Source organism: Impatiens glandulifera, chromosome 7, assembly GCF_907164915.1.
Source record: "Impatiens glandulifera chromosome 7, dImpGla2.1, whole genome shotgun sequence".
Lineage (NCBI taxonomy): Eukaryota > Viridiplantae > Streptophyta > Magnoliopsida > Ericales > Balsaminaceae > Impatiens > Impatiens glandulifera.
In genome coordinates, this window is record NC_061868.1 from 42,436,612 (window position 1) to 42,464,194 (window position 27,583).

Consider the following 27,583-nt stretch of genomic DNA (forward strand, 5'->3'; position numbering starts at 1 on the left):
TATATATATAAGTAAATAAGGTGAATTGTTTAATATTGAGAAAGAGGTTGGTTATGTTGTTTTGTGTAATATGAAATATCAGGGTTTTTTTATTGTAAAATTGATGATAAATTAAAATGAGATCATTTTATTCAAACAAAGTAAAATAGTTTGGTTACTTAAATGTTAAATTGAGATATCAACAACCACCAGAATTAGCAGCCATCTTTTACTATAATAAACCTACCAATGTTTTATCTCATAAATCTCTTCCTTTGTGTGTGTGTGTGTCAGGCTAAAACATTTATTACTTTCCCACATTTTTGTCACATCATGATCCACCATTTTTAGAGCTTGTTTGATGTTGGTTATTTAAGATTTTTTTATGATAAAAAGGTAAAGAGCTTTTTTATGAAGGTTTTTTTTTTTAGATTTGTTTCTAAAAAAACTTTGATAAAAATTTAGAAAATAAAACTGTTTTTTATTATTATTATTATTGAAATTTGTTAAGTCAGAAGAAAGGTTTATTTAGATTTTTAATTTGTTGAATTATTATAATATTTTTTATATTTAAATTAAATAAAAAAAGAAGTAAGGGTATTTTAATATTTTAATTGATAAGATGAGTGATTTGATATTTAAAATGATAATAATATGATAAAAAAAATTATAAAATTAAATAAAATCATAAAATAATACATGTCAAACAAGCTCTTAGTGCTACTATCATTCAGCTTGTTTGCTCTCGTCAGCCTTGAAATTTTGTTCGGTTTATTTATTTTTATTAAAATATTTTATTTACTTCATCAATCATATTATTTATTTATTAAATAAATTATTAAAATATTTTTTTATTTACTTTTTAAAAAATTATTATTATTATATATTATATCTTTCCAATATCTCTACAAAAAAAATCACAAATTCAACCTAATCAATTTTTTTAAAATCATTTAAAGTTTATTCAACTGTCTGTTTGATAAATTAAACAGTTATATATTTTCCTATTTATAATAATAATTAATATTAATCACAACATTATTTAAATAATTTTAATAAATTATAATAATAAATAACTTACTCTCAACTATTTTATCTATAATATAATTTAAATTACTCATTAATCTCTATTTTGTTTCTTTATGATGCTAAATTATTATTTTATAGTTTTATTTTAGTTTATTATAATAATTATTAAAGAGATATAAGATAAAATAAAAATTATATATATATATATTACATCCTTATTATTTTTTAATTATTTAATATTAATCTCAAATAATTTATTTATATATTTTCTATTACTTGTATTATTTAAAATTTTAATTAGAATGTTAAGATATATATTTATTAAATTATTTAATTTATTAATCAAAATATTTAAATTTTTTATTTTATTTAATAAAATTATAATAATTTAATTAACTAAATATTTAAAAATATATATATTTCATCAAATAAAATTTTAAATAAAAAATCACTAACAACCCCCGTGTCATCAGGGCTGTCAAAATACCTTTTTTTTCTATATCTCATTAATAAAAATATTCTTTATCTAAAAAAATACTTTAATATTATTAAATATTAATATTCTTTATCTAAAAAAATACTTTAATATTATTAAATATTAATATTTTTAACTTTTTTTTCTTATCAACTACTTAAAATAGCACATCCTCAACCTTTTTTTCAAATAAATTAATATTTATTTAAATAACCCAGTAAACATTTAAGTCAGATAGTTTGACTTAGTGGTTCCCACCCACCATTACTAATTTACCACCACCCACTACCCTTAAGCATGAAAAATAAAATATCTCCTTCCTTCCAAGTTTCAACTATAAATAAACTCTGGCTCTTGCCCAGTAAAACTTGTGTCTTTCTTTTCATCACTTTAAAGACTTTTTACCTATACAAACTTCAAAGAAAGGTTAGATAAAAAAAAAAAAAAAAAGGAGAGATAGAAATGTCTGGTGAGGGAAGAGGCAGTGCAATTGTTGTGTTGTTGTGTTTGATGGTGTTCATGATCATGAGCTCAGAGGTGGCTCAGGCAGCCACTTACAAAGTTGGTGATGCCAAAGGCTGGACCTTTAATGTTGAGAGTTGGCCCAGTGGGAAGAGATTTAGGGCTGGAGACACTCTTGGTAAGAAAGTTGTTTGTTTTATTGGTAATTAGTTTGTGGGTTTAGAGTGTAAAAGTTATGGATCATATGTTGCTAAGAGTTTATGTCAAAAAAGGGTCATTGAGAGTGATCTTGATTGACTGTGATACTAGTTTTTGTTAAACTTGGCTATCATACTCACAATTTTTTTATTTTTTTTATTGTAGTAAGTCAACATCAATATCCTTGGATCCTTGAAAGGATAAACTTTAACTTTAAGATTTTGAGTGAAAATTAAATACACCTTGATATCTTAAACAAGATTATTTGTAGTTTTTGTTGGGGTTCATCAATTCTAATTTTGTATTTGTTCTTGTTTTTTCAGAGTGATATTTGCTATAGATAGCATGAATCAATCAAAAATAGTCTAAACTTCTTATAAAAACAAAAGAAAACAAAATGTGTTCAATAGATTGATTATTGAAATTTGAAGGGTTGCACTTAATTTGTTTGTGTTTGTGTTTGAACAGTGTTCAGTTACAACCCTAGCTATCACAATGTGGTGATTGTGAACAATGGTGGATACAAGAATTGTAATGCACCTTCTGGTTCAAAAACTTTTACTTCTGGGAATGATCAAATCAAGCTTGTCAAAGGAACAAATAACTTCATCTGCACTTTTCCTGGTCATTGCACATCCGGCATGAAAATTACTGTCACTGCTACTTGATTTTCAAGCTTATATCAAGAAGAATAATTAAGTAACAAGTTAATGGAGTTTCAGTTTTTTTTTTTTTTTTGTGTCTCAATAAAAGTTGTTATTATCTCTTCAAACTTTGAAAGATCAGTCTTTAATGACTTTAATTAGTTTTGTGTGTTTGTCATGAATTGATCAGTTGTTGTTTTGAATCTTTCTATCTGGTTTGGGATCTATATATATAAATCTATATTTTTATTATGTTTAATTTGCTAGTCATTCAATTAAATCTCTAAACAAGTGAATAAATGGGAAAAAAAAAGGAAAGAGTATTCAATTTTAAAATGATTTTTGTAATGATGATGCAAATCCTATTTTTATAACCCACTTAGCAAAACTGTGAAAAAACACCAAATTAATTTTGTAAAGAAAAAAGTTCAAAATCACATTCTTACAAATGGGATAAATATTTTTTATTTAAAAGTGATAATAATATAAAGTTAGTCCATTAAACAGCTTCAAATAAGTATAGAACTCTTTTTGTAATGAAGAATTCAATTCCTATTAAAAAATATGAAGTCATAGTTGTACCATATTCAGAATTAATAAGGTAATTCAAATGCTTCTTCAGAAGGTAAACTTTGGTTAAAAAAAAAGTCTTATATATTAGTCCTAATTTTGGATAAAACCAAATATGATCTTAAACTAAAATAACAAAATGTTTTTTTTTTACCTTAATTACTATATATATATATCAATTAGATGTTTTCATACAAAATTTCTTTAATATAAAATGAATTAGTAATTTTTCAAGTTAACTTTCTTTAGTAAACTCCAGATTAAATAAGGGTATAAAAATATTATTTTTTATAAATGTTCATTTAAAATTAAAAATTATAAAAATTCTTTATGCCCAACCACCAAACATTACATGAAAAGAAAGATTACAAAATATGAAAATAATAAAATAATACAAATATGTTACCCTAGTGGACCATAAAAAACGAATAATTTAAGGGAAAAAAAACTCAAAATCATCCCTAGTCAATTGTTTTTTAAATAATTTAAAGTTGATTCAACTATCTATCCCTAATAATGTTTGATAGCACCGATTATTTATTTTCATATTTATAATAATAATTAATATTAATCACTACATTATTTAAATTTTTTAATAAATTATAATAATAAATAACTTACTCTATAATTTATATATACTATTTTATCTATAATATATATAATTTTAATTATAAATAAAAATATGAAATTATAATTATATATATATATATATATATATAGTAAACTCATTAATTCATTAATCTCTATTTTTCTCTTTATGATACTAAATTCTTATTTTAGTTTATTTTAATAATTATTTAAGTGATATAAGATAAAATACAAACTATATATATTTATTTTACATCCTTATTAGTTTTTAATTATTTAATATTAATCTCAAATGATTTATTATTTTATTTTTATATTTAAATATTCAATTAAAATGTTACAATATATATTTATTAAATTATTTAATTTATTGACTAAAATATTTTTACTTTATTTAATAATCTTTAAGTTTTAAATAAAAAAACATTATAATAAATTTAATTAATTAAAACTTAAATAACCAAACTTTGTTTCATCAAATAAGATTTTTAATAAAATTCACTAACAACCCAAATAATCAATATATATATAATATAGTTGACTTTGTGGGTTGTTCTTTTTATTAAAACTCAATTATAATCAAACATTTTTTTAATCACTTTTTCATCAAATTGTATTTTTCATTCATTAATTAAAATTTACCAAAAAAACTCTCAACTACTTAAAATTAAATCCACTAGTTTATTTAAATAATCTCATCCCCAAGAAGGTCTATGTCACGTAGTTTGACATAGCTGATCCCACCATCCATTACTAAACATCTTCTTCAAAGTTTCAACTATAAATGAGCTTTGGATCTTGTCTAGTAAAACTTGTGTCTTTCATTTTCATAAGAAAGGATATTAGAAAGAAGAAGGAGATATAGAAATGTCTGGTGAGGGAAGAGGCAGTGCCATTGTTGTGTTGTTGTGTTTGATGTTGTTCATGATCATGAGCTCGGAGGTGGTTCAAGCAGCCACTTACAAAGTTGGTGATGCCAAAGGTTGGACCTTTAATGTCGAGAGCTGGTCCCGTGGGAAGCGATTTCGGGTTGGAGACATTCTTGGTAAGAAAGTTGCTTGTTTTATTGGTAATTATTAGTTTGTGGATTAAGTTAAAGACAAATTTATGGATGATGTTTATGCCAAAATAAAGGTCATTAAGAGTGATCTTCATTGACTCATCTTCATTTTAATGAACATCAACTATAATTTTGCCAAACTTTGGCTAAGATATCACTCACAATTTATTGTTTTACTCAAAGTGATAAACTTCAACTTTAAGTGCAAATTAAATAAATTTTATCTATTTTTTATTTTTTGAATGAAAAAGAACTAGAATGACACCCCATAGTCACGACACCGTTTAAACTCAAAATGCTTCCAAATAAAATTAAACCCGTGACATTTTGATCTTTTAAACAAATAAATTTTATCTATTAAACAAGATTGTTGGTTCTTTTTTTTGTTTCGCAATCATATTATTTTGACGCTTAATTTGTTTAATATATTAGGTATTGACACTAGTTTCAATTTTTTAATTATATATTAATACCTTTCAAATATTTTATTTAAATTTATTCTATATTATTTAGTTAATCAGAATCATTAAAGAGCTTGTTATATGAATAATCAGATATTCAAGTGTAAAAAATAAAAAAATACGAAAAACATGATTTTTAGTAAAAATATAATATTATGAAATATTTAATCTCTTAAACAATTTTATTTTAATTTGAGTTACTATATAATGAGTTTATTTTTTCTTATTTCTTTATTTTTGCGTCACTTTTTAGGTTATTTTAAGTTATGACCACATTTAATTATAGACAAATTATATCCTATATTTATTTGTATTTATTCTTGTTTTTTCCAGCATCAATACTAATGATACTAGCATTTAGTCCGTGCATTTGTACAAGTAATAATATAAAAAACCGTGAAAAAAAATTACGGATAACATTTTTAATTTTATTTTTAACCGTTTTAAGTTTATGGGTGAGTCAACTCACAATCTGACTCAAGTATCCATTTACTCAGCATCATTATATATATATATATATATATATATATATATATATATATATATATATATATATATATATATATATATATATATATATTAGTTAGTTAAAAAATTGAACTTATATTAATGTTAAAACGTGCTGCGTTCATCAAATTTGGTGTTGAATTTAAAATATAAAGTCTTAATAGCCTAGTGGGTTATAGGTTTTTTATTTGTTTTGTTAGGTTGTAAGTTCAAAACATACCTCTAGCATTTTTTATTTTATTTTTAACCGTTTTAAATTTATGGGCGGGTTCAACCTACAATCTGACCCAAGTATCCAAATTAACCACAGCTCTCGACCCGGCAATCCGGACACTTTAAAAATTAAGATTATATATGGAAAAGTGTGAATAATTAAAAAAAAACAGTCTCACTTCTTATAAAAACAAATTATGTTCAACAAATTATTGAGATTTGAAGGGTTGCACTTTGTTTGTGTTTGTGTTTGTGTTTGGACAGTGTTCAATTACAACCCTAGATTACACAATTTGGTGATTGTGAACAGTGTTGGATACAAGAATTGTAATACACCTCCTGGTTCAAGAACTTTTACTTCTGGGAATGATCGGATCAAGCTTGTCAAGGGACCGAATAACTTCATCTGCTCTTTTCCTCGTCATTGTCAATCCGCCATGAAAATTACTGTCATCGCCACTTGATTTTCAAGCTTATCAAGAATAAGTAACAAGCTGTTGATGGAGTTCTTTATGTGTCAATAAAAGTTGTTTATTATCTTTCAAAACCTTAATTAAAACTGTTGTTATTATTGGTTCAAACTTAAATGACTTTACTTATAAGTTTCTGTGTGCATGTTTTTCATGTGTTGTCTTTTTGTATGGATCGATGATGGTGAGTAGTGTTTTGAATATTTTATGTTTGGATCTACATAAATCTATATTTTTATTATGTTTTGCTAGTCATTCAAATAAATCTCTAAACAAATTAATAAAAAGTCACATTCAATTTTAAAATGATTTTGTAATGATGATGCAAATCCTAATTTTTTAACCCACTTAGCAAAACTGTGAAAAAAATAACAAATTAATTTTGTAAAGAAAAAAAAAAATCAAAATCTCATTCTTACAAATAGGATAAATGTTTTTATTTAAAAATGATAATAATAAATATGAATTCAATTCCTATTAAAAAAATAAATAAATTAGAAGTCATAATTGGACCATATATATTCGACTAGTAAAAAAAACTTTTGTAACCAATATCAGTAAGATGGTTACAAATAATAAACTTTCTATAGCTTCATCAATAATGGCCTTCATTAATGACTTTGACCTTTATTGATGCCATTTTTCTATCGTGTTAGAATTAATAAGGTAATTCAAATGCTTATTTGTAAAGTAAACTTTGGTTAAAAATAATCTTATATTAGTCCTAATTTTGGATAGCCAAATATGATCTAAACTAAAATGACAAATGTTTTTATAACCAATTTGATGTGTTTATACTTATACAAAATTTCTTTACTATAGAATGAATTTGCAATTTTTAAGTTAAATTTCTTTAGTAAACTTAGAAATGAGATCAAGTAATAAAACTTTTTCTTAAAATGGTTCATTTATATTAAAAATGATATGAAAAATAATAATAAAATAAATATTATCAAACTCAAGAAAAATGAATAACTTCCCGACCCACTACATTATTATAATTATGAATTATACATATCAAATGATTACGATAAGTTCTCTCAGACTAGATAGCCCACTAAAAAACTATCTACACAAATAAAAAATTGATAAGAATTTATATATGACTTTCTACTGATATATCTTGACTACATCTACGCAAATCAAGAAATTGATTAGAATATTAAAATTAACGATGACTACATGTACACGCAAATCAAGGAAATATAAGACTTTTTATCAAGATATATCAACAGAAACTCAATAATTTTAAAATTCTTATCATTTTCTTGATTTGTGTAGATATAATCAATATACGTTAATAAAAAATAGGTAATTTCAAAATTCTAATCATTTTCTTGATTTGCGTAAGTTAAGATATATATTAAAAAAGTCGATAATTTTAATTTTATTGATTTGCGCTAATATTAATTATTAAGATAGATTAAAGGAATGTCCTTATTCAATATTCTAATCAATTTATTTAAGTAAGTTTAGCAAAAATATATCAATAAAAAAGTATTTGAGATAGATATACAAACTTAAAAAAAAAAATGAAAAATAATAATTTGATATGAACTCATCTTATATTATATATTTGGGGTGGATATTTAATGGATAGAAGCCGCCAAAATCATGTGTGTTCATCCTCACACGCATTGCACGCCTCATTTCTACAGCAATAACGCACACCCAAAATAATCTGAATTCTAAATTTATATTATTTTTCACATACATACAATTGTTCATCGTCAAGTCAAAACCTTTAATGATTCTGGATAATCTTCAAACCTAAACATGCTTTCCAAATTTGCAGTAACCCATCTGGGATCTTTGCCTAACTTCCGTCTAATCCCATCTAATCATCAATCGATTAAGTGCTGTGAGAAAACGAGCTCTGCTCCTTCTCCTCCAGACAACAAGTTTCGATTTAAGTTCAGAGGTCAATCTCTGAAAGACAACAGATGGAATTTTAAGGATATCGACACTAGTAAGTACTCTCCCTAACTTTCTGATTGTTTTTATTTGAAAAGTTGATTAATTCAGTCAAGGGTAAGATACAGAAGAAATATTCATCATCCTTATCTGAATACTTATTTAGTTTAAGGGGCTAATTCTAGCTTCATCTCTACAATTTGGATTTCATTATTACCTTTGTTGGGCTAAACATTTTCCTCCATGACAGATGCTGTGCAAGAAACTGTAAATCAATGGGTGTCAAAGACCCAACACTTCTTAAGTGAAGTAACGTCTCCTTTGACAAAAACTGTACAGGACAGAAAGCCTAAACCTGAAGCAACATTAGATATTCAAGATTTTGAGGATTTCTTCAGATCAGAACAAACTGTAGATGGGAGAATGCCAAATGGGAATCTTTCTTTGTCTGCTATTGTTTCTATAGAGCAATTCAGCAGGTAAATGTCACTTGTAAAGTGTTTACTTATCTGAATGGTAATTGGTGTTGGCTTTTGATGTCGGCCATGAAACAGGTTGAATGGCTTGACCGGGAAGAAGATGCAGAATATATTTAAGGCTCTTGTTCCTAGGTCTGTATATAATGATGCTCGTTATTTGGTGGAGTATTGTTGTTTTAGGTTCCTGTCAAGAGATAATTCTGAAATTCATCCATGTCTCAAGGTATGTGAACTAGATTATTCGTTTTCATTCTAAATGGCCAACATCAATAATATTAGTTTCAGAATCTCATGGTAAATTCTGCTGACAAACCTAGAATCTCTGTAAACATGAATGTCTATGTGTTCAGCTTCTTCTGAGAAAGCTTTGAGATTTTAAAAACTCGTCTTCAATGATGTTTACAGGATCAAGCATTTCGTAGACTGCTTTTCATTACAATGATTGCATGGGAAAACCCTTATATTGAAGGAAAAGAGTATGCAACTTCCTCGTCTGAAAAGGCTAATTTGCAGGTACTTTTTTCCTATTGGTTTCATCATTTGAACTGAGAATTTGAGAATACATTCTCTCTACTACATCTATGTGACATAATTGTGTTTTACTTTGAAGTCTTTTAAAGAAAAACATCAAAAAGTGTAGTAGAGGCAAAGATCGCGTGAAGTGTAGAATGGTTTACCTTGAAATTAAGTGTAGACGAGAACATAATTTTGCCAGCGTAGCCTTTACTCCTTTTATAAAAGTTCGAAGTTGTATTATAGTTGTAGAAAATTAAAGAGAAATTTCTATTATCTAGAACGTGTTAACTTAGATAATAGACATCATCTATTATTTATATCAAAATGTATTAGGTATTATAATCAAATTCAGTAAGATACAATTATCTTAAATTTTATCATATACTATTCCAATCTTATAATTATAAGTGGCTTTCTTCTTTCATCGCCCCTTTCCCTTTCGCCCAAATATAAGTCTCATATTCCAACACTCCCTCTCAAGTCCAAGCTAATTACTTTTTTGATTGACATGGGTTTGCAATATAACATAAATAATTTTAGGCGACATTAGCATTGATTCATCTCCCACTGTTGGCCTTTTCTCATTTTGTATAGGTTTCGTTTATGCATCTTAAGACATTGTCTCTAGTTGTTGCTCTATCTCAAATTACTTTGCCTCTATCATGCCTTGTCTGAGTAGATTTCATTATTTTTTATTTTTGTGAAAAGGGTCAACTTTTTATTAATAAAGAATGCAAGAAGTGCTCAGAGATTACAAAGGGAAAGTGAGGAGAAAAGAGAGAAAACAACACAAAGTTAGATGCCAATAAGATCGGAAAATTCCCATCCCGTACAAACCCCTATTTTCCTTATTGATGCAAACGCATGAAACTACAGTTGAAAAATGCAGATTCTCTTTTGCTGAGCCCACATTTGAAAACATGCTGAATTAGGAGGCATAGGTCAAACAATTATCATCCCGTACAAACCCTTGTTTCTAGCTACTTCTTTCTTTTCCATAAGTGGAGATAGAATTAGGAGTCCTGTTTGTATATTATGAATGTTTCTCTATTTGGTATATGTAAAAATTGTTAATGAATGAATGAAATAAGTTGAGGCAAAAGATTGGAGTAGTGAAAACCTCCACCGATGGTTATGACGATATAGATGTCACCTACTTATAGGAGGTAATAATACCATAATAAAATGTAATCATTTAGATATTATATGACGAGATATTATTCAAATATCAATTCTAAGACTTTACTCAGATATAGTGAAGTTATGGAAAAAGATCAGTGATGGGAGTTGAAAAGTACTTAATTTTTCATGAACTAGTAATCATATCAAAAACTTGAGATGAAGTGTTCAAGACCATTAGTTTTCTACAGAAACTACAGATAACAGTTTGGTGGTTTAACTGCATTCACCATGACCAATATTGAAATATCTAGCTGTGATAAAAGTCTTTCATCAGTCAATACGGAAAAGGCACTAATTATGTTTTTTTCTTCTATTTATTTGGTTAAAATCCGTGCTGAAAAAATGTATGATGCTTGAACCATTTTAGTTGTGCTCTTTTCTTATCACTTAGTTTATAAGTAGTTAGTTCAAGTTCGAATTACCAAAATGATTTCATTTTTTTAATTAAGAAAAGCATGTTATACGTAAAAGTGGTAGAAATGAAATAAAGGGGGTATTAGTAATCTGCTAGTTTTACATTTTCCATAAACTGGTGTTGGGCACAATAAATGCTAAATCATGTGCTTTTGTGACCTTGAAGAGGAGGCTGGTAAGAGAAGAGGCATTTGTTCGCATTGCTCCTTCTATCTCTGGTGTGGCTGATTGGCCCACAGCGCATAATCTTTTCAATGCTTTGGCTGGTGAAGAACGGGGCATCTCTTTTAGTATATGGTCTGCATATATTGATGAACTACTCAAGTGAGTGTCCATTTCTTTTAATTCTCATAAAGTCATCAACCATGAAATTTAATATGAAATTCCCAAATTTTCCATTTGATTTCATCAGGCGAAAATTACAATTTAGGAAAAATATTTATAATGTCTTTTCAGTTAGATCATTCACATTCTGAAATAATTTATCAAACGTGTTTGTTTGGTTTATTCTTCTAAGATCTAGCTTATAGGCACCATTACTGAATTGTTTGAGACATATCTTTATTTTTAAATAAATGGATTCTGATTGTGCTGATCATTTATTCAATTGAGCTTTCTTTATACAGAGTGCATGAAGGACGTAAATCTTACCAATTTGAAGATGCTCAATTCTCCGGTGAGAAAGTCTTGTGCCGTGGTTCTAGCAGAAAACAGCCTGTTCTTAAGTGGGATAAGAACATGGCATGGCCAGGGAAACTTACTTTAACTGACAAGGCCCTCTATTTTGAGGTACTTATTCAGCTTCACATGAGCAGAAGGATAAGTTATTTACTTTCTATATATAAAGATGGATTGATTTTTCAATTTAATTTGGCCTTCTTTACAGCTAATGTGTTACCTAGTAATATGATTATGTATATTTGAAAGCCAGAGTAGTTAAGCGGCGTACTCTACAGATAATACTTAGTTTTCTTAAATGTTAAATTTGGATTAATTATACAACAATGTTTATTGTAAGTCTTAAGCACGTGATGTGAACGTTGCCATCAAACGTTGAATTGGCCTTCATATATGTTGATTATGAGATAACCTTGTTTTGAATTGTTTCGTATGTGACAAATTTGAAATCAAATGTAGAATAAGCATAGTTTCCATGCTAAAGTGGATCCAAACTGGCCATATCTCTAAATCCTCTATCCTTTCTCTTAACTGTCTTTATATAGGTTATACATGGTTTCCTTTCTTCCAGATTATCTGATATTAATGTCTCTTTTGTTTTTTGGGATTTTTAATGAAGCTTTTCTTAGAAAAAAGAGAAGGTTATACACAACATGGTCTTGTTTGAATTTTTTTTCATATGTGAGGCTTGGCACAATCCTCTCTGAATATGGAGGACATGTTGCATCTTCAGTGCCAAAACACCTTATTTAAGAAATTTAATGTACAAATCCTTCTTAAAACTGCAGGTCTTACTTTTTTTTTTGGTTTGTCATACATTTTGCTCTATGAGATAGTTGATTTCAGATTAATCTTATGACAGTGGGCAGGCTTGGTGGGTGATCAAAGTGCTATACGGATGGATCTTTTTAAACATGGTTTAAAGGTGGAGAAAACAAGAGTTGGACCACTAGGATCTGATATTTTTGATTCTGCAGTTTCTGTTTCTTCTGGTGCGGAGTAAGCTTCATTGTACCATTCTCCCTAAACCCTCTCTGACAATAAACATTTTCAAAATAATGAATGCTACCCTTAAGAACTTATTTGATCTTGGTTATTTGAGTTTTTTCAAAAAATCTTTTATCATCACATTTCCTTTCAACCGTCATATCACTTGATTTATTATCTAAAATATCAAAATATTCTTACTCTACCTCTTACAAAATTAATTTTAAATATAAAATGACATTTTAGTAATTTACCCCAAATAACTCACTGTTTCATCAAACGAGATTTTTTCAAATAATCCAAAGATCAAAAAAGCTCTAAATGATTGGCAAGCTTTTAAATGAACGTTACTTCTGAATAGGTCCAATAAAGTGGGTACTTGAATTTGTTGATTTGGGAGGAGAAATGAGACGAGATGTGTGGTACGCAATCATATCTGAAGTTGTCGCGCTCCACAAATTTGTTCATGAATTTGAACCTCAGGATTCTGACGAATCCATAAATCGCGTGTATGGTGCTCATAAAGGGAAAGAAAGAGCCACTGCATATGCTATTAACGGCATTGCAAGACTTCAGGCTCTTCAATCTATGAGAAAGCTTTTGGACGATCCCATTAAGCTAGTTCTCTTCTCGGACCTGCAAAGTGCACCCTATGGCCACGTTGTGTGTCAAGCTCTTGCGGTTAATTGTTGGGGCGGTCAAATGGTGACAAGAGTAGCAGCTATTGGGAACAAGGGTGTAGGCAATTATCATAATAATAATCCCAATGCAGTTTCCGAAAGGAAAGATCATGTTTTTGACATAGACGGGAGCGTTTATCTTAGAAACTGGATGACGTCTCCATCGTGGACATCTAAGGCTTCGGTTGCTTTTTGGAAGAATTCTTCCGAAAGACTTGGAGGAGTCGTGTTGAATAAAAATCTTGTTGTTGCTGACATGAATTTGCTAGAGAAGTCATCTGTTTCTTGGAAAAATAGGTGCCGAGAAGTTGAAAAAACGCAGGCTACAATTGATGCTGCTACTCTTGAAGGAATATCCAGTAATATTGATCTTTTCAAGGTCAGTTTTCTATTTCTGAATTGTTTCATTATTTCGGTCAAGCATCCAGTAAAAGAGAATGGATGTTTCCAAATTACCACTTTTCCAATAGGAAGTTGAGCTCGAATGATGTAGATTTGATGGTTAAAAGTTAAAAGAATATCTTATTAGAGATTTCTTTTTTGAAACCCCAAATAACTCAACATCAGACAAGCTCCTAGGCCTTAAGCAACTTAGAAATAGCAACTCTTTAACACAAACACCTTATGTTTTTGGATCTGAATCCGGATACAGATGAGAAACCGCAAACAAAATCCAAAAATCTGTGTTTGTCTAAGTTTTTGTTTTCAAATGTGATCTCATTGTGCTCCATTCAAAAACATTGGAATGTTCTTGAACTGAAGCTCACATATATGTCATCATTATCTCATATATTTGCTTTTAAATTAACAAGTCTGGTGTTGATTTAGCTGATTTTGCTTCTAATGGAATCCTTTCTTCCTCAGGAGCTTGTTCTTCCCTTGACTATTATAGTCAATAATGTCGAAAAACTTAGACGCTGGGAGGAACCACATGTAACTGCTACATTTTTGGCGTTCACATATATAGTCATTTTCAGGTAAAAGTATATCGCTTTTCCCAGAAACAAGTTACAATCTTTTTAAAAAAATAAAATAATTGCTAATTGCATGATTTGGTATATGTTATGACAGAGACATGTTATCATTTATATTCCCTATAATGTTGATGGGATTCGCATCTGGCATGTTATTACTAAAAGGGCTGAGGGAACAAGGCCGGCTTGGTAGATTTTTCGGAAAAGTTACTATTCGAGATCAGCCACCATCCAATACAATTCAAAAGATCATAGCTGTGAAAGAGGCTATTCGCGAGGTTGAAAGATTCCTTCAGAATGTGAACGTTTCACTCTTGAAATTTCGCTCGATTATTCTTGCAGGCCACTCACAGGTATCAAAATAAAATAGTTCTGTGGGTGTTTCATTAAAGAAAGATGCCAATCTATCCTTTTAGGGTTTTTAATTTTTTTGCTCTTAAAACCAGATAACAACAGAAGCAGCCGCGATCTTGCTGATGGGTTCAGCGATCCTACTGTTCGTCCCATTCAAGTACACATTAGCGTTTGTTGTATTTGATCTATTCACTCGGGAGCTTGAGTTTCGTCAGCAAATGGTGATGCGGTTCATGGCTATTTTAAAGGAGCGATGGGATGCAATCCCGGCTCTGCCAGTTGTTGTGTTACCATACAAAGGAAACGAAGGTAGGGCGGCTAATAACCAATTGAAAGAACCTGATGAAAGCATTAACCCAGAGTCGTCTTGGGGCAGCAACATCTAGTCTGGTCTAAGGTAAGCTTGAAGTTCTAAGATGGTTGGTTGAATAAGATTGTTACTTTATAAACGTGGATAACAACATAGGCTGAATTCTTGATAAAAAATCCTCTCATAGTTTGAAATAGAACTGTTCTATGTATATAATTACATTTTTATGATAAATGCCCAAATTTAGGAACCTTGTGCATGTTTGTACAACACTCTTTTGGTTCAGATTTTACCCGATTTGTATATCTGAAAGAAAATAAAAATCTATGTTGTATCCTTTCAATACCAATATCCATCACTATACAAACTAATTGTGCTAATCGAATTTTCCACCCTACATTATTTACATAGTAAGAAGGCTGTGGAAGCTACTCGTAGGCAAATATAAATTCATCCGTCTCTTACCCTCGGTTCTAGACCAACAGAGGTTCAATGCTCTTTACAGGCCGACCGATCCTAGAGTGAGTCGAGTTAGGCATCCGCAATCTCTTTGGACCCCTTAAGAAAACACAGCTCTATATTAGAGTTAAACTTAGAATCTTAATAACACTAAGTTTTATATAAATATTGATGGGACATATAAAAATAATTCTCAGAAAATAAAATTATAATTGCATTTTGCTTCAAATTTTGGAAAAGGAGTACATTAGTTTATATATATCCTTATTATTGATGTTTTTGAAATAATTAGTAAATAAATCTAATGTAATATATTTGAGTAAATAAACAATACATTTTAGCTAGGGTTGCAAATTTGTCAATCCGAACCTAAGCTAAGTTACAAATGTGTATTAAGTCAGCTTAATCTCGATTAATTATTTATTAATTTAATTGAGTTCGAGCTCGAATGTTTACATAAAAGTTCGGTTCAAAAATTTGAAAAAAAATGAAATTTCAAATATAAGTAAAAGAAAAAATATTTATTTTAAATTTTAATATTAAAAAATAATAATTTATAATTGCTAGAAAAACTCCTACCTATTTTCCATTCGGAAATCCATTTTTCTGTCCAGAGATAAACCACTTCCCCGGCCTCCTGGTCTCGACTATTCTTCTGTCTATTTCACCGATACGAAATGATTCTAACAAGATAGCAAACAAAGGTTAGTTTATCTAGAAAAATAGAAGAAGATAAGACTGCCCTATGGTTTGGGTAAATAGCGCGCCGATTCTCGTTCTTTGGACCAACCTATGACTAAACAAAAAGGAGTCCGTCACTCTTTTTCACATACACCGGGAGAAAAGGTGACCAGTCACACAAGTCTTCTACAGTCATTGAAGAGATTGTCGATCACCAGACTGACTATTTAAATGTAAACATGGTTACGATCATCCTCATTCCGCCCGCTGGCCTATTGGGATAGCATCGTTGCCTGCTCTTTCTAATAAAGAATTCCGGCTCGGCCTGGGAAAGCGCTGGCAAAGAAAGGAAGGGGTCCATGTAGCTGCTGCGTCCGCCCCTTCTTAGTCAATGGGGCAGCAGGGATTAACTTAACAGAAGTATTATATGGGTGAGGATCTATTGTCTCAAATGAAGCTATCCCTTACTGTCTTATTTATCAAAAATAACATAATTTTAATAAATTAGACAAATAAAAAATTATATATATGAAATAAATTCTAAATCAAACATTAAACTCTAAATTGTAAACCTTACCTAATTATATATATGACATTTTATTTTAATATTCCTCTTTTACTCTTTTTCTTACGAGACAGCAAATGAGACGTTATTTTGGGACAGCAGATCCGAATTCGTATTATATAAGCTCGAACTCATGTATAAGCTCGACTTAAATATTAGGTCAAAGTGCTTCCACCTAGCTGCTCGACTAATTTGATGCCTTAATTTGAGCAAATAAAAATTACAAATAAGTTGAAATTAAAATAACAGGTAAATTAGTTGAATGTTATATGAAACAAACAGGCTGAATCAAACTACAGACAGTCTATTAGAGAAAGAAACAATACTGTCAAAATCAAGACAGTTTATCCATAATCATCATCTTCTTCTTCCTAGCATAGTTCTTAGAATGAAAATCCATAAAAAGAGCAAGAAGAGAAGCATTAAAAACAGCATTAAAACACCATCCCCATATCCCCGAACATCCATCGCCACTCAAATGATAATAAACCATAACAATCGAAATCGCAAAACTCAACCCAAATTGAACAATCTGACAATCAGTCACCGCCCGTTTCCACCTCGGCCGCCGCCCAATCGCACAACAAAAGTAATAACCATACATTATAACATGAACACACGCATTCGTCGCCAATGCTATCGGCATAAGAGACTGAACCGTCGACAACCATACATAACACATCACGATAACCACCGCGTGATGATATACATGAAGGAAAGAGAGGCGTCGATCGCTTCCGGCGAGGATTATGAGCAGGGTATCGATGAATTCGAGGATTTTTGAGAGGTAGAAGATGTATGCCCAGAAGAAGACGGGACCTGTTGGGGTTTGAGATTTGGGGAAACAGAGAAGCCATTTAGGGTTTTGCATTTGAGAGAGGGAGGAGAGAGAGATGCCGATTGCCATGGAGGAGGAGAGGAGGAGGAGGATGAGGTTGTGGACGGCGGAGATGGGGCGGAGGATGGAGGGGGAGAGGGGAGGGAAGGAGAGACGGCGGAGGAGGAAAGTGAGAGAGAGGTATGTGAAGACGGTGAGGGTGAGGAAGAGGAAGGAGGAAGCGAAGGTTTCTCCTTGACGCCATTGGAAGTGTTTTACTGTTGGATTTGAGACGAACCAGTAATGGGGAAGATGAATCAGACCTTCCATTTCTCTTTCTTTGGGGAAGATGAAGATGAAGATGAAGAATATATATTTAAAATGAATCAAACTGTGACTTGGATTGGGACAGGTCCTCAATATAGGTTATCTTTTTATTATTATTATTATATTTCCTTCATAAGAACAATACATTTTAGGAAACAAATCAGACAATACAAACATAAACCTAATTATCTATTTTTAATTCAAGAAAATTAGTCTTATAACTCATTGTCACTGTCAACAACTTAAGCTTTAAGTCAAAACGCTTAAATTTGAAATTAAACACATGCTGACATTTGGGACCTGCTTTAAATTGTTCGCTTGGGACAGTTGTATGACCACTATAGGTTCTTTAATTGACTTCAGAAGTTCATTCCCGACGTTTTAAACTCAACTCACGTACCACTTAAATCGGCGAACAATCAAACTTGGTAGCCGGGTTGACACACGAACAATTCGAGGATATAGTCAAAGGGGGTTGACGTTCAGATGGGAATGCGGTTAACAATTCTCTTTCTCCTAAGCGACCTTGCATAGAAGACCGGGCCGGGCGCAAGTGCCAGATTCGAAAAGTCGAGTCTTGATCAGCCTTGTGCACCAACATGACATTTTGGTCGGTTAACCCGACCCGAGCTATCTAAATTAGGCCAAATTATCTAATTATGTCCTTACAAAAAAAAAATTATTATATTGTCCAAATTATGACTATAAGTTAGTCCAAATTATCTAATTATGTACTTAAAAAAAATATATTATATTGTAAAGTTAGTCCAAATTATGACTATCTAAATAATAATTTAAATTATAATCAATTAACCTAGAACATTCACATACTAGTAAGAACCCCTTTAGAAGGAGAAGACTTTGAAACTATATACTGTATATATATAATAATTAATAAATAATTTTTTTTTTGAGAAACTAGCAAAATCTATACCTTGATACCTACTCACAAATAATTTGAGTCCTTTATTAGATAAATGTCCAATTTGAGAACATTTGGATTTGACCTTAACAGTTATTTAAAAATTATATATTTTTAAATATTTATTAAAATATTAATTGAAATAAAATATATTTTAATTCAAATTCAATTCCAGATATTTCTAAACATGTCCAAAATAAAATAATATATTTTTTATAAATGAATTTTACCCTACAATCATATGCTCAAAAAACACATTTCTTCTTCATTTTTTTTTTTTGTGTAAAGTAAGAAGAGATCACTATGAATCATATTATCCCCTAAAGAATAAACCTGAGTCATAAAAAAATAGAGAGACTGCTTCTTCTTTTTCTTCTTCTACTTGAAATAATGCAAAGTTTCATTTTTACACTTTTGGGAAATTCACCCAGCTTCACATGACAAGTTATAGAGAGAACATGTAGAAGAAAAAAAAAAGAAAAAAAAAAGGAAAAAAAGTGGCCTGCCAATCTCTTTCATTTTCTTTTTGGCTTTGACCTCTACATTCCACTCTTGGAGTTAACTTATATCGGTCTTACCCTCTTCTTCTTCTACACTGACCAGATTGAATTCCAACACCTCTGGCCAGACCATACCAGACCAGAGAAAAGGGGCAACCCATCAGAGTAAAACCAACTTCTCCTTTTCGTGTTTTTTTTCTGTACAAAAGCATACATAGGAGGAGGAGTTTTGGTTTTATCGATGTGACCAACATAGGAGATGGAACATTAAGAACCCACAAATACTAAGACATCGCCAAATTTCCATGTAGTAGTAACAAGGACTTCCACCTGCTATAGGAAAGGCTGATACAATAACACCCACAATATTAATTAATTCCAAACCAAAATATTTAATGAATTAAATCAATTTAACCTTCAAATCATCAACTAACCTACCATCTTTTTTTAAAAAAAATCATTATATATCTATACTCTTTTTAACCAGATTACTCAATTTTGAGTTAACCAGTTGGGTTATTTTAAAAAAACAACATTTGTCACGTCAAATCCCTTCATTCATCAACCAAAATATGTTTACTTTAACTTTTATAAAACTTACATTTAAATACAAAATGATATTTTAGTAATTAACTCAAATCATCCCAAAATGACTCACTTCTCACCAAAATAAGATTTTGATTTCATAACAGATTTTTTCCAAATAACCCCGCATTGAACAAGCTCAAGTAGTAACTTACATGATGGAAAAGGCGAGTATGAAGGAGAGAAAACTGGTGCAGTTTCAGGATACTCTCCCTGTTTTGGACTCATGCTAGAGGAGGATACTACAGAAGGTAAAGGAGATAGATTTGGCGAGAAACGAGATGTAGGGACAGCAGGAGCAGGAGCTGGAGCTTGTACATGCGTCTGAGAAACTGAAGGAGCAGGTGAAACAGCGTGGAAAACTTTTGCAGGCTTTGGTGGTGGAGTTGTAAATTGGCAATGTGGGCCCGGTTGATAATCATGAATCGGGGAAGGGGAAGGAGAAGGTGTAGGTGAAGGTGAAGGTGAAGACAGAGATGGAGGAGAAGAAGGTGAAGGCAAATGAGGAACATGCATAGGAGAAGGAGCACAGTTTTTCAAACAAGATGGAAAATGAGGCTTGAATTGAGGCGAGTGAGCTGGCGAATGAGATTTAGCGAAAGGGGACCGATTTGGAGCAGTTTGGCCATAACCAATCTGGCCTGGAGATGGAGCGGGTGAAGGACTAGGTGAAGTAGCATTGATTGAGTGGTTCAGATAAGACGAGAGACTGATTTCCTTAACTTTTCCAAAAACAGTGTTGTTCAGGCCGAGATTCTTTGCAGGAGAGGAACCCATGATTGTTTGAGCCAATTGCTTTAATCTCTGTGGAGGAAGACCCCCCAAATCAGATTTTACAGCAGCTTGAACTATAATTGGGGGACTGATGGTCGACCCATTTATATTTGTAATCTTCGCATCCACATTCTGCAAGCAAAATAGAATTGGCTATTAGAGATACCAGAATAATGGAAGTTTTCAGTTAATCTTTAGAAATGAGATACAAATCAGGAGAGAAAGCCTGCGTCATTTTGTTGCATTGGAGATTTCACATTTATTAAGGATAAATATTATTCAATTCAAGAAACCGTGTAAAACAAATTGAACTTTTATCAAAGGACAGAATGAGCACCTCATAAGGCCTAAGACGAAGCCCAAACTTCAACTGCTTCTTTAGATCATCCAGATGTTGCATAATCTCATCAACTGAATTATTCAATGTAAAATTGAAAAGGATTTGAGGGTGAACCATAAAGGGGACATAAGTCTCAGGAATAACAGTAATCTCCCATGGAAATTTCAAGATTTGAAAGAATGATGTCTTCCCAAACATTGTTGTTAAGGTTAAATTGGATTCTAGAAGAAACAGCTGTACTAAAGACGATCTCAGAACACTTAAATACACTGAACTTATTGGAAAACCAGGAGGATCTGATATAAATCCGAACACAACAGTTGTCATGTTAGATGAAACTCTTTGATTCATGGAAAGAACAATAACCTGTCAATAGAATTCACATCAGACATGTCTTTTGTTTTAGCTGCTTTTAGTATAAGAAACCATAATAATTAGAAGACAAACCTTTGTGCCAATAATACCAATTTCGTTATTGATATCATACTCTAGTATATCAATATGTGGAATTAATGTAGAAACCGGCTTTTCCAGCACAAAACGCGCTTGAACAGTTGCTGCAAACAAACGTAAGAGAAATCAATCTTCATTCTTCAATTACTTAATACTGATAATGATAATGAGTATCCATTCAATTCTGTATATACAACTAATAGCTACCTTTATTACTTACTAAGCATTCATGCAATGAAGAATTTGAACATTGTGCCAATGCATATAGACAAATTAAGAAGGTAGTCATTTGAAATCCCAAGCATCGTTTCTACCCTAATTCTCTATAAGGTTTTGATAATGAATGACATTGGTATTGACAGGAACAAGTACTAGAGCCAAATGCAGCCTCATTTTTTATTGAGCATATAACCCGCAAACACACTTAACTATTTAACTAATAGGCTCGAAGAACCAAGAGATTGAGAATATCCAACTTTTGTTGCCACTAAAAGAGGGGATCAAAGATTGAACAGATCTTAAACAAGATAATGGCCATAGATCATCAGAAAACTTTAATCAGATAAAGGAAAAAGTAAAAGGCATTCAAATGGACATACAAAATCAAACAAAACCCTAATAAGGAACATACATTACACTTCAATAGAATCAGAAATCAAAAGAAAAAGTAAAAAAAAAAAAAAAAAACTTACCACTAAGATTGATAGCATCAATACCGGAATGATTCGAGTGAAGAGGAACGACCCAGAAGATGGTTGATACTAAAACAGCTAAAGCAAAAATCAAAATGAACAGACATTTGAAATTGAACTCCCTTCGAATTATCGATAACACCGACAAACAACTATCTCTGAAGAATGTGAAAGTAACAGATCTCGTCCCGTGATGAACTAGCTGCGGAGGCAGCTGCTGCTGTTGTTCGGATTTTCCCATTCCTGGAGCATGTGATTCGCTTCCCAGACTGTTGTTGATTATTCTATCATTTTTCTATATATCATTCTTTCTTGTCTAGGCGCAAGAATGGAAAACCCATTTCTCTCTCTTGAAAAAAATCGAATGAGAAAACCAGGAGGAAGGTGATGACGGTAGACAAGTGTTCATGGTGGTGGGCTTTCGTTCCCTCTCTAGGAGATTCAAGTCTCTTCCCTCTTCTCTCCCCTCCCCCTGCTCTCTCTCTCACACACACAACACACACACTTCAAGTCTCGACTGTTTCTGCAGATAATAAATAAATTCACTGTAGTTAGGTAAATAAAACACAATTTAAAATTATTATTTTTATTTTCTGAAAATTTATAATTTGTTTATTTTAAGAAGTGGAGTGGTGAAATGGGTCCATGTAAAATATCTATTTGATCATTGATGTAAAAATATTTATTTAAATTATTCAGATATAATATTTTATATTTTTTTTAAATTTAGACAATAAAGAAAATTGTAGTTTAATATTTTCACTAATCAGTTAATATAATAAAAAAAATTATACAATATTTGGTCAAATTTAAAATTAAGATAACTTAAATATATATATATATATAAATAAAAGTTAAATTAATAAAATAAAAATAATTAAACTTTGATTTAATATTTGAATTAATTTAATAATATTAAAAAAATATATTAAAATTAATATTTAAAAAAATATATTAAAACTACTATATTATATACACTCAATATATTTAACTAAATAATTTGATATATTAAATATTACATACAAATTAATTAAAATAAATATTAAAAAAATTAACATCATATCTACATAAATAAGAGAGAATTATATATATTTGGAATTTCTCTTTTTCTATTTTATAATAAATTATTTGTGATCATAACTTTTATTTTTTAGATAATTTTTAAAATTAACCTTGTAATATTGAAAATTTGATTAGTTATGATTAAAGAGATGAAAAAAAAAATACTTATAATGAAAATAATAATAATTAAACTTTATATATAATAATAATTTTAACATAAATATATCTATAATAAATGTGAGAGATTTACAAAAGAAATATATATATTTTTCATCTCTACTCTCTTTTCTATTTTATAAAAGTTTAGATGCAATAAATTTTTTATTTTGTTTGAAAATAATCAAGTAACATTAAATTTTTGATTAATAGTGATTAATAAAAATTGGTCTACTTGTAATAAGAAAAACCTATACAATTTTATTTAGGAAAAAAGCTCACTTAGACGTATGTACTTGTACAACTAGCTCATTTAAACGTATGCACTAATAAAAGGTCATTTAAACGTACGTACTATCAAAAATTGGCTCATTTAGCCTCTTTTAATAACCATGGTTAACTTTTATTTTTAAATTTATATATTTATTAATTAAATATTAATATATTTTCTCTCTCTTTCCTTTTCATTTATTATTTCATTTATTACTAATAAATGAACCCTCTATTTTTATTTTTTTTATAATTTTTTATTATCTCTATATGAGTATTTTATAATTAATTATTTTAATTTTATTTTATATATATATATATGAGCATTTATCATTAATTATTTTAACTCTATATTTCTTATTCTTTTATATATATATATATTTTATATTCACATTAATTATTAATTATTTTAAAATTATTTGATCCTATAACAATGAAAATTCTTTCAACAATAAAAATCTTTTAACACAAAAATAAAGTAATTAATAATTAAGAATTGAATAATAATAAAAACTCATTCATCAAACACTAAAAGAGTAATAATCAAATATTAGACAAAACAATTCCTTTACTACTAATATAAGTCGTGAATAAAAATTAAATAAAAAATTATTAATTTCATTTTTATTTATATTAAACTAAATAACAAAAAATCCTTTTCCATTTTTATTATATTAAATTAAATAAGAAAAAACTCTTCAAAAAAAATATTATAATAAAACATAAAATTCATAAATAAGTTGTTAAATTTAAAAAAAATGAGAATTTAAGAAATATGAAAAATAAAAACTAATAAAAAAAAGACGAAATATAAAAGAGAAATTAATATTAAAATAATAAAATATTTAAGAATAAAATAAATTACTCAGTTTAATTAATGAAAAAAAAAGAGAGAAAATATATTAATATTTAATTAATAAATATATAAATTTAAAAATAAAAGTTAACTATGGTTATTAAAAGAGGCTAAATGAGCCAATTTTTTATAGTACATAGGTTTAAATGACCTTTTATTAGTACATACGTCTAAGTGAGCTAGTTGTACAAGTACATACGTCTAAGTGAGCTTTTTTCCTAAATAAAATTGTATAGGTTTTTCTTATTTTTAAATTTATATATTTATTAATTAAATATTAATATATTTTCTCTCTTTTTTTCATTAATTAAACTGAGTAATTTATTTTATTCTTAAATTTTTTATTATTTTAATATTAATTTCTCTTTTATATTTCGTCTTTTTTTTATTAGTTTTTATTTTTCATATTTCTTAAATTCTCATTTTTTTTAAATTTAACAACTTATTTATGAATTTTATGTTTTATTATAATATTTTTTTTGAAGAGTTTTTTCTTATTTAATTTAATATAATAAAAATGGAAAAGGATTTTTTGTTATTTAGTTTAATATAAATAAAAATGAAATTAATAATTTTTTATTTAATTTTTATTCACGACTTATATTAGTAGTAAAGGAATTGTTTTGTCTAATATTTGATTATTACTCTTTTAGTGTTTGATGAATGAGTTTTTATTATTATTCAATTCTTAATTATTAATTACTTTATTTTTGTGTTAAAAGATTTTTATTGTTGAAAGAATTTTCATTGTTATAGGATCAAATAATTTTAAAATAATTAATAATTAATGTGAATATAAAATATATATATATATAAAAGAATAAGAAATATAGAGTTAAAATAATTAATGATAAATGCTCATATATATATATAAAATAAAATTAAAATAATTAATTATAAAATACTCATATAGAGATAATAAAAAATTATAAAAAAAATAAAAATAGAGGGTTCATTTATTAGTAATAAATGAAATAATAAATGAAAAGGAAAGAGAGAGAAAATATATTAATATTTAATTAATAAATATATAAATTTAAAAATAAAAGTTAACCATGGTTATTAAAAGAGGCTAAATGAGCCAATTTTTGATAGTACGTACGTTTAAATGACCTTTTATTAGTACATACGTTTAAATGAGCTAGTTGTACAAGTACATACGTCTAAGTGAGCTTTTTTCCTATTTATTAATATAATTTAATTAAATGATGTTTTATATATAAATTTGTCGTAAAATATTTGAGCAAGAAGGGGTGGAAAGTGTTAAAGATGATCATATCTATTAATTAAATTATGTTTGTTAAAAGTCATTTAATTTAAGAGGTGACAAATGTGTTTTTGTCAAGTTCGACATCAATAAATCTTATGATTACGTCAATTGAGAGTTTTCATTATTGCAATGGACAGAATGAGAACGAGAATGAGTGCGAAATAGATTGGTTGGATTAAATTTGGTCTCTCGCCTATTAAGTTTATGTCATTTTTAATGGAAGTTCTCACAGATTTTTCGAGAGCTCCCGAGGTATCAAAGAGGGTGATCCACTCTCACATTTCTTTTTCGTCATTGTTATGAAACTCTCTAAAAAACGATAATTTTCCCAAAATAAAATAAAATGTGACTCATCCATGAAGTGATCTATGGGGTCAAGAAGATATCGTTTTGTCATATCACATTTGTTTTTCGCTAATGGTATGCTTTACATGGTTCATGCTATTTACATTAACTTTAAACATCTTCGAGATATTTTATGGTTATTCGGTGCATTTTTTGGTCTTCGAGTTAATCTTAATAAGTTAGACATCTTTTTTCTCGGATTCTGTTTCGAATAGAAGAAGGATGAGGTTGACAAATATTTTAAGGTTCAGAATCAGTGGTCTTCTATCAACATATCTTGGTATGACACTTGATGCTAAATTACGATCTAATGTCTTTTGAGACTCGATTATCACAAAAATGAAATGTAAACTATTTAGGTGGAAAAGTAAAATAATTTCAAAAATGGATCGACTAATCTTCATTAAGAGTGTGTTATCATATATGACAACATATATAATTTATTTATTCGGTCTCTCATTAACGTGACAGTAAAAATGGAGATAATAATGTATAAAAAAAAATTGGAGATTTTTTTAACTAATCGTTATGTTATTTAGTTAGTTAAGATAATATTAAATATTTTAAAGATTTTAATAAAATTCTTCTATCAAAATGATGTAATAAATTTGTAAGAGAGTCAAATAGTATTTCAATAACCTTTTCTCTTTTGGGGTTTAACAAGTTGTTAAAAATAGGTTGTAATAATAATTTTAATTTATTGAATGAATTATTATTATTTTATTAAGTTAATTAGAATAATAGAATTTATTACAACAAAATATTATTGAGTCATTATTTATTTTAACTTTAGAATCATATTTTTTTTAAATATATTATAAAGAATCATTATTAATTTTAAAACTTTAAGTTGACTGTTAAAATTTTATAATTTTAAATGAAGCAATGTGTTTGGTTAAAATAAATACTGAAAATTTATAATTTTAAGATATTACAATTATATTTTTTAATTTAAAATTTATAAGATTTTACATAAACAAAGGATATTTATATATTAAAACTTTTTAAAAACAAATATTTATTCAAATAAATGATTTATTTTTTATTATTATTTATATTAATTTTATTTTTAATGATAGATATAAATAATAATAATATTTAACTAATATTTTTTTTGTGAGATAAATAATTATTTGGAGGAAATTTTAGAGAGGTAGGGTAAAAAAGAACCGACGCAATCTTATTGCCTCAAAACAAAACAAAAAAAAATTGTCTTCAGTGTAGCCTCACCTTTTTTTTCACTCAATATGTCAATTTCTTTTTAATTTCCCTTTTATTGTTACTTTTATAAACTTTTATTCTTAAAAGTAGATTCTCAATTCTCAATTAATAAATTATCAACAATTTAAAAATAAAATAAAAATT

At 28.6% G+C, this 27,583-nt stretch overlaps 5 protein-coding genes across 5 annotated transcripts; 3 read left to right on the forward strand and 2 right to left on the reverse strand.

The window, feature by feature from the left end:
- Positions 1-1,848: 1,848 nt before the first annotated feature.
- LOC124910310 (basic blue protein-like) lies at positions 1,849-2,996 on the forward strand. The gene is made up of 2 exons (XM_047450937.1): positions 1,849-2,123; positions 2,612-2,996. Exons 1-2 carry the CDS (start codon positions 1,946-1,948, stop codon positions 2,809-2,811), a joined length of 378 nt encoding a protein of 125 aa, XP_047306893.1. The 5' UTR covers positions 1,849-1,945; the 3' UTR covers positions 2,812-2,996.
- Positions 2,997-4,785: 1,789 nt separating this feature from the next.
- Positions 4,786-6,686, forward strand: LOC124909954 (basic blue protein-like). Its single transcript, XM_047450581.1, has 2 exons — positions 4,786-5,014; positions 6,451-6,686. Exons 1-2 carry the CDS (start codon positions 4,813-4,815, stop codon positions 6,648-6,650), a joined length of 402 nt encoding a protein of 133 aa, XP_047306537.1. The 5' UTR covers positions 4,786-4,812; the 3' UTR covers positions 6,651-6,686.
- Positions 6,687-8,360: 1,674 nt separating this feature from the next.
- LOC124944688 lies at positions 8,361-15,456 on the forward strand. The gene is made up of 11 exons (XM_047485015.1): positions 8,361-8,625; positions 8,821-9,049; positions 9,125-9,272; positions 9,455-9,562; positions 11,328-11,485; positions 11,788-11,950; positions 12,702-12,831; positions 13,188-13,885; positions 14,371-14,483; positions 14,578-14,833; positions 14,927-15,456. The coding sequence occupies exons 1-11, from the start codon at positions 8,433-8,435 to the stop codon at positions 15,218-15,220; spliced, it is 2,490 nt and encodes an 829-aa protein (XP_047340971.1). The 5' UTR covers positions 8,361-8,432; the 3' UTR covers positions 15,221-15,456.
- Positions 15,457-17,069: 1,613 nt separating this feature from the next.
- LOC124945699 (elongation of fatty acids protein 3-like) lies at positions 17,070-18,027 on the reverse strand. The gene has a single exon (XM_047486178.1). The coding sequence runs from the start codon at positions 17,994-17,996 to the stop codon at positions 17,184-17,186; it is 813 nt and encodes a 270-aa protein (XP_047342134.1). The 5' UTR covers positions 17,997-18,027; the 3' UTR covers positions 17,070-17,183.
- Positions 18,028-19,253: 1,226 nt separating this feature from the next.
- Positions 19,254-22,777, reverse strand: LOC124945176. The gene is made up of 5 exons (XM_047485564.1): positions 22,260-22,777; positions 21,562-21,671; positions 21,112-21,480; positions 20,156-20,906; positions 19,254-19,760 (listed from the first exon to the last, which is right to left on the reverse strand). Exons 1-5 carry the CDS (start codon positions 22,498-22,500, stop codon positions 19,651-19,653), a joined length of 1,581 nt encoding a protein of 526 aa, XP_047341520.1. The 5' UTR covers positions 22,501-22,777; the 3' UTR covers positions 19,254-19,650.
- Between the last annotated feature and the right edge of the window lie 4,806 nt (positions 22,778-27,583).

Excerpts from the sequence above, each read along its gene's own strand:
- LOC124910310 (XM_047450937.1), top strand. The coding sequence starts at position 1,946 with ATGTCTGGTGAGGGAAGAGGCAGTGCAATTGTTGTGTTGTTGTGTTTG. Across the intron at positions 2,124-2,611 it reads TAGGGCTGGAGACACTCTTG|TGTTCAGTTACAACCCTAGC; the intron begins GTAAGAAAGTTG and ends GTGTTTGAACAG.
- LOC124909954 (XM_047450581.1), top strand. The coding sequence starts at position 4,813 with ATGTCTGGTGAGGGAAGAGGCAGTGCCATTGTTGTGTTGTTGTGTTTG. Across the intron at positions 5,015-6,450 it reads GAAAGTTGCTTGTTTTATTG|TGTTCAATTACAACCCTAGA; the intron begins GTAATTATTAGT and ends GTGTTTGGACAG.
- LOC124944688 (XM_047485015.1), top strand. The coding sequence starts at position 8,433 with ATGCTTTCCAAATTTGCAGTAACCCATCTGGGATCTTTGCCTAACTTC. Across the intron at positions 8,626-8,820 it reads TTTTAAGGATATCGACACTA|ATGCTGTGCAAGAAACTGTA; the intron begins GTAAGTACTCTC and ends CCTCCATGACAG. Across the intron at positions 13,886-14,370 it reads GTAATATTGATCTTTTCAAG|GAGCTTGTTCTTCCCTTGAC; the intron begins GTCAGTTTTCTA and ends TTTCTTCCTCAG.
- LOC124945699 (XM_047486178.1), bottom strand. The coding sequence starts at position 17,996 with ATGGAAGGTCTGATTCATCTTCCCCATTACTGGTTCGTCTCAAATCCA.
- LOC124945176 (XM_047485564.1), bottom strand. The coding sequence starts at position 22,500 with ATGGGAAAATCCGAACAACAGCAGCAGCTGCCTCCGCAGCTAGTTCAT. Across the intron at positions 21,481-21,561 it reads TTGGTATTATTGGCACAAAG|GTTATTGTTCTTTCCATGAA; the intron begins GTTTGTCTTCTA and ends TTCTATTGACAG. Across the intron at positions 20,907-21,111 it reads TTCGTCTTAGGCCTTATGAG|AATGTGGATGCGAAGATTAC; the intron begins GTGCTCATTCTG and ends TTTTGCTTGCAG.